Source organism: Aptenodytes forsteri, unplaced genomic scaffold (genome assembly GCF_000699145.1).
Source record: "Aptenodytes forsteri isolate BGI_AS27 unplaced genomic scaffold, ASM69914v1 Scaffold66, whole genome shotgun sequence".
NCBI lineage: Eukaryota > Metazoa > Chordata > Aves > Sphenisciformes > Spheniscidae > Aptenodytes > Aptenodytes forsteri.
The window spans coordinates 5,755,046-5,760,951 of record NW_008795131.1 but is presented as its reverse complement, the minus strand read 5'-3'; the positions used below and the strand labels follow the sequence as shown (position 1 = coordinate 5,760,951).

The 5,906-nt window shown below is 57.0% G+C and overlaps 1 protein-coding gene across 1 annotated transcript in view; it reads right to left on the bottom strand.

Moving 5' to 3' along the window:
- The window catches only part of RAP1GAP2 (RAP1 GTPase activating protein 2), a 97,045-nt gene that overhangs the window by 75,521 nt on the left and 15,618 nt on the right, over positions 1-5,906 (bottom strand). Inside the window, exon 3 of the mRNA XM_019471786.1 lies at positions 3,383-3,499. Within this exon, the coding sequence (XP_019327331.1) occupies positions 3,383-3,499 (117 nt within the window). The remainder of the gene's footprint in view (positions 1-3,382; positions 3,500-5,906) is intronic.

The window sequence follows — 5,906 nt, the reverse complement described above, 5'->3', positions numbered from 1 at the left end:
GGGGGGGCCGCCAGCCGCCAGCCGCCGCTGCCGGGGCAGAGCCGCCCTCCTGCAGCCCTGCCTGCTGCCTGCTCTGCGGACACCCCTACGCTTCACCCGTGTAGGGAATAAGCGATAAGCGCTGCTCAGGTGAAGCGTGCCAGCAAGCTGGAAACTGGGACTGGGTCCCTTGGGGGGGAAGGAAAGAGCCCTGCCTGCTCTGCCCTGCCTGCTCTGCCCTGCCTGCTCTGCGGACACCCCTACGCTTCACCCGTGTAGAGGGAGAGGAATAAGCGCTGCTCAGGTGAAGCGTGCCAGCAAGCTGGAAACTGGGACTGGGTCCCTTGGGGGGGAAGGAAAGAACAGGAGGCTGAAGATGTGATAGGCTCCTGGGCAAGGGTTATTCACCCGTAGGGGGACTTCGGTAGCATCGCTGGAGCAATACCCACCAGCGAAAGCTGAGGATCTTGCCCATTAAACCTGCCTAGGGCTTTCAGAGTGAAAGGCTTGTTTTGTGAAAAACAAAAAACTAGAAAATGGAGCAACCCTTTGGATTCAGCTTTAAAAGCAGACTTTAGTCCTACATGTGAGCCCCTTCATCTGTTACAGCTGAATTAGGGACAGACACAGACCGGACCAGACAAAAGAAGAGCTTTCAGGGCCAAAATCTGGACCCACAGAAACGAAAGGCAAAATTTCCATTCCCACCGACAGACCCATCCTTTCCAGCTCATAGAGCATCCACCCCAGCCCCACACTGCTGTCATCCAGCAGAGCCCAAAGGACGAGCCTGCACCACAGAGCTCAGCCCGGTCGTCACAAGCTGCATCGCTTTGGTCCCACTGGTTCCTAAAGAGATGCAGTGAAACCAATGCAATTCCCTTCTTTGGCAGCCCTGAAACCTGTTCAACAGCACTAAACATCCATGTCGGTGATTTCAGCTACCGAAGGCACTCAGGGCTGAGCTGGGCAGCCCGCTGCGCCCCATGCTGCTCCCCGGCTGGCTGCCTCCCTGCTGCCTGGTCCCTGCCGGAGCACGCCGTCAACACGCATGGCTTGGCCAGGCCATCACTTGCACTAGGTGACCGACAGCCACACGACTCTAAAACCATCGTGGTCTCTTGCACCCAGGTTTGCTCTGTGTGGCGAACCAAACAGCCACGGACACCACGCTGTTCCCCGGCAGCAGGCAACTGGGCCCAGCTGCCAAAAGCCTTCCTGTGCCGAAGGAGAGGCCCATCCCAGCCAAAGCAGCTCTGCCGGCAGCAGCGTGCCCGCTGCTTCCAAACACAACACTGTGTGTGTGGGACCAGGGCAAAACCAACACGGCTGTGTGAAGAGCCATAGGAAACGGGACCCATGGTCTCGTCCTTCTATAAAGTGCTGCTCAAGTGGGACCGATGAGTACATTAGTCTGTATAAATAATAAAAACAATAAAATATACCTGTTACATTAACCCCTCCAGCAGATCAGCCATCCTCTTGCTCAGTGTGTCACTACCATTATGCAAAGAAAAAGCAGCAAGTGCAATATAGAGACAGTGATCTGATTAATGTGACAGATAAATAATGTGACAGCCTGAAATGCCACAGAGCATCCCAGTGTCAGCGTGCCACCTGAGGCACTAAAATGTTCCCTAGCTAAAGCCTTCACAGCAACGCGCCGCGGCTGAGATGAGTGTCAGCGCTGGGAGGTTGGCACGGCTGCCCGCTCACCGTGCCCTGTTCCTCGCCTGCCAGCGGGGACACGCCGGGCTGGGAGGATGCAGGACGCCTTACTGCTGCCAGTAACAAACAAAGGGCTTAAAGATGGTAACACATCCCCAGAGGGGCTTCCTCCTCACCCCTGTCCCACGGAGCAGCTGCTGAAGCAAACGGCACAGCACGTCCCGCTGCAGCTTTATGCCCCGAGCGGGGCCAGCAGCTCTGCTCCCTGGCTGCAGGCACTGCCTGAGCAGGCTGCCCTCCTGGCTGCTGGTAGAGTCAGAGTTAGACAAACCTGGGACTTGCTGAGCTGGAGTTTGCACTTGGGCTGCCCTGGGCGACAGCCCCAGCTGCGATCTGGGTAAAGATTTTATCCCCTTAAGAGGGATGCAGGCACCATTCATAACTGGCCACTGATGTCCCACATACTCTACCAGACTTCTCCAGGTAACTTCCCAGCCCACTGGGAAATCAAACAAATCCAGTGGCATTAACCCCAATGGTACTTAACATTAATTATAAATGACGTTACACGCATTTAAGTTCCACATGCTGCATGATATACGTGTATCAGGGGTGAGATTAACACAGCCTTTGATAGCAATTTGCAAAAATTAGTTAAAAATCAATAACCGGCATGGTAATTTCAGTTTTTGGAAAGCCCCTTCGGCTGCAGGTGGAGGGCTCGCTGTCTCGGGAAGCAGCTGGCCACGACGCGCACACACACCCCATGGCTCCTGCCGAGGAAAGTGGGGCACCTCCCTCCTACTCTTCCACTCCTTCTAGGCGTGGATGTCGCCTCCCCTCCTGCTCCCCCAGGGCAGGGCCCTCCCCACCCAGCCCCGGGGCTCTGCAGCACCATCCCCCCCGGAGACCCCTCACCCTGGAGGGAGCCTCTGAGAGCACCCACAGCCCTTCCCCATCCTGGAGAGGGGTTTGCTCCCTGCAGTGAGCAGTGCATTTCGGGACCCCCTCCCTCCCGCTGTTATTCTGGTACATGTGATTGCGGGGAGATAAATACTTCAGGGCTTTAAGGGCTCTCAGAGCAAAACTGCTGCTGAAATAAAGAGGGAAAAGCTTTTAGCCACGCAGCCACCCGGGGACCCGGGCTGTTTCAGTGCTCTTAGGCAGGAAAACAGACACTGCGCTATATGTGTCTTGAGGCCCACAAGGCTTTTATGTTAATGGCGTTTTATCACCAAACACTGGGATCCGAACCGACAGTGATGCATATGCATCAGCAGGGAGAGCCACGGCACATGCCCAGGACGTGGCTCTGAGATGTTCTCGACGAGCTGTGAAGGGGAGAGTTTAAGCACCAAATGAAATCGGGGTATCAGAACAAATATTTTCCAGGGATCACTTACAGTTGGGAGATACGCAGCCCCTGGCTCCCAATTTATTTGGGATTTATTTTGGAGGCAGTCAGTAATTTGTCCTTTCCACTGCTTTAAACCAGAGGAGTAATTATGTGATGTTTGCAGCTCCCGGCTGCAACTCCTGCATCTGGAACCTTACTTTAAAGCAAAACCCAAGATGCTCGAATATTCACAGGGCTCCAGAGACAGGCTGAGGCTCAGGAGACCCATGTCAAAACCACGAGGGCTCGTGACAGAGAGGGCTGCTGGCAGCACTGGCAGGGGACGTGCCAGTGCTCCCTGCAGCCCCTGGCCCTGCAACCCACTGGCTCCCCCCTTACCTGCTGGGCGAGCCCAGGTCCGCCCGGCTGACAATGCGGTGCTGGTGGGGCGAGTACAGCCACTGGAAAGCTGTCAGCGTCCTCTCCTCGATCCGAAACCGGCCTTCTCGCACGTACCTAAAAATAACAGCAAGAAAGACTGAAATATTTATTAGCGCAGGATTGTGGAGAGGGAGCTGCAGGACACGGAGAGCAGAGCGGCTGGCTCAGCAGCGCTGCTCAGACCTGCGAGTCCAACACCACAACTAACGTGTTCCTCAGCGGAAGCAGCAAAACGACATTACAGCCCCATCTGCCTGCATCCCTGCGCCGTCCCTGTCCTTCCCTGCCCATCAGCGGATGCTCCCATGGGCACACAGCCCCAGCTGGGAATGGGGCATCCCTTCGAGGGCGTCCCCCAGGGAAGGGGCCCCCCGGCCACCCTTGCTCCCTGCCACCGGTGCCACCAGAGCGGTGGTCCCCATCACCCAGCGCAGGCAGCGGCTGCAGCACGGAGCCTTGCAGAGGACATGGGACCCCTCCCCAGGCCAGACCCATGAGCACCCGTAACCCCCATGCGCAGAAAAGCAAAGAGCATGCATTTCCAAAGTAAAACCCCGAGAGGCAGAGGTACAACACCACCAGCTCAGCGTCGTCACCCTGGGGCACAGCCTGCCTCCAACAGCTACTGCCTGGCCGCTCCCCACCAGCCCCAGCACCAGCCCTGTCCCCAGCATTATCACTGGCTCCAAGACTAGGCTAATGCCTTTTTAACATTATTTCAAATGTCAGGCCAGATGTTGAGGCTTATTAAATAATATTCAAGTGATGAATCGATGGTTATTATTTTGATAGACAAATATGGGTTCCCTGTTACATGAGCAAAATGTTGGTAACTGCAGTTGTTCCCATCTTTTAGAACACAATTCTGCTGCCTGCCTCCATCCCAACAGCCAGCTGCACTTCACACACCCTCCTCTGAACATGAAATTTCATCAGCAAGCAATTAATTATTTAAAGCCCCTATAGTACTGGTTGGAGACACACGCACGCACAGCTGCAGTATCCATGAAACCCCAGCCAGGACTGGGGTGAGCTTGCAGTCCTCTCCTCTGCGTGCAGATGCTCTGGGCGGTGTGTTCCCACCATTAACCACAGGGATCCAGCCACGCTGCCTGGATGGGGCCAAGGGGATGCGCCACAGTGCCACGGGCTCCCCGCAGCCCTGACGAGCAGGGCCATGGCTGGAGCTGTTCTCTGCTGCTGGGCTCTGCCGCCTGCCCAAACTTGCCCAGCCCAGGGCTGCAGGGTCCTGCCGGAGCTGGGGAGCAGCGACAGCGCAGGAGTCAGGACCTCCCACTCTCAGCAAAAGGAAACCCGAAAGGCTCCTTGAGTATCCCCGGTACAGACTGACCTGCTCATTTTCTTAGTGTTAGCAACCAAGCACATTGCAGTCCCAATGCTCCCCTGCAGCTCTTGCATATGATAACATTGCACAAAGTAGTGGCAGGCAAGCCAGAACGTCTTTTGGGAAGGAAGGGGGGGGTGAGGCAGCGGGGATGGCAGAACAGCCAAGCCAAGCAGCCATTGTAACAGTTTGGGTCTAAGCGTGCAAGAAAAAAAAAAGTCCCCTGGACTGCTGAGGAGGGGAAAAAAAGAAAGGGAAAAAAAAAAGCTTCACAAGCTTAGAGTAGTCCCCTGACCATTTCCACTCTGGCTGTTCACCCAGGTTTGCAGGACCCCTCCCACACCTGGGAGCCCCAGCATCCAGCCTGGCTCTGCTCCCCACCTGGCCGATGTTGGGATGCGGGACAAGCCCTGGGCCTGCTCCCAGCTCTTACATCAGCAGCACCACGCTGTAACCGGAGTCACCCCAGTCACAGCCTGGCATCGCTACAGCACCCTACTCAAAAGTCACAAGCTTTGGACGTCACAAACTACACAATTAAAAATAAAAAAAATACAGAGAAAGCTTGTTTCCAATGTCAGCCCGTCCCAGCTGCTCCGGTCACTGCAATCACCCCATCTCCAGCAGGAAGAAGTGGGTCCCCACACACCCAGAGCAGCCTCAGCACCCCTTCACCCCCACGACAACAACCAGGATGCCCCCAAAGCATCCCGTGCGCGTCCCAGAGGCTTCCCACTGGCAGGCACAAGACCCAGGCACGCCCGGGACCAGGACGCTGCTGCTCCCCACACTTCTCCCGTGCAGGGCAGGGCCGTTTCCCAGAAGCAGGGTCTCGCTTTGGGATCCGACTCGTCTACCTCTACCGGACCCCAAATGCCAGAGATCCCCCTCGCAGCTGCTGCAGCCCCGAGCCGCCCTCTCCCTGCCCGGGGACGTGTGCGCCCCCTCCGCGGCTGGAGCAGCCGCCCCGCTGGAACCCACCACAGCTCCATACCCAGGACCGCGCTGCGACCCTTGGAGTGCCCCGGAGCGCCCCAGGGTGCCGGGGCTGCGTCCCGCCCCCCCAAATCCACCCGGAGCCCCCCCCGGCCGGAATTCCCCTCTTCACCTGGCTCAGCAGCCGGGACTCCTCCTGGG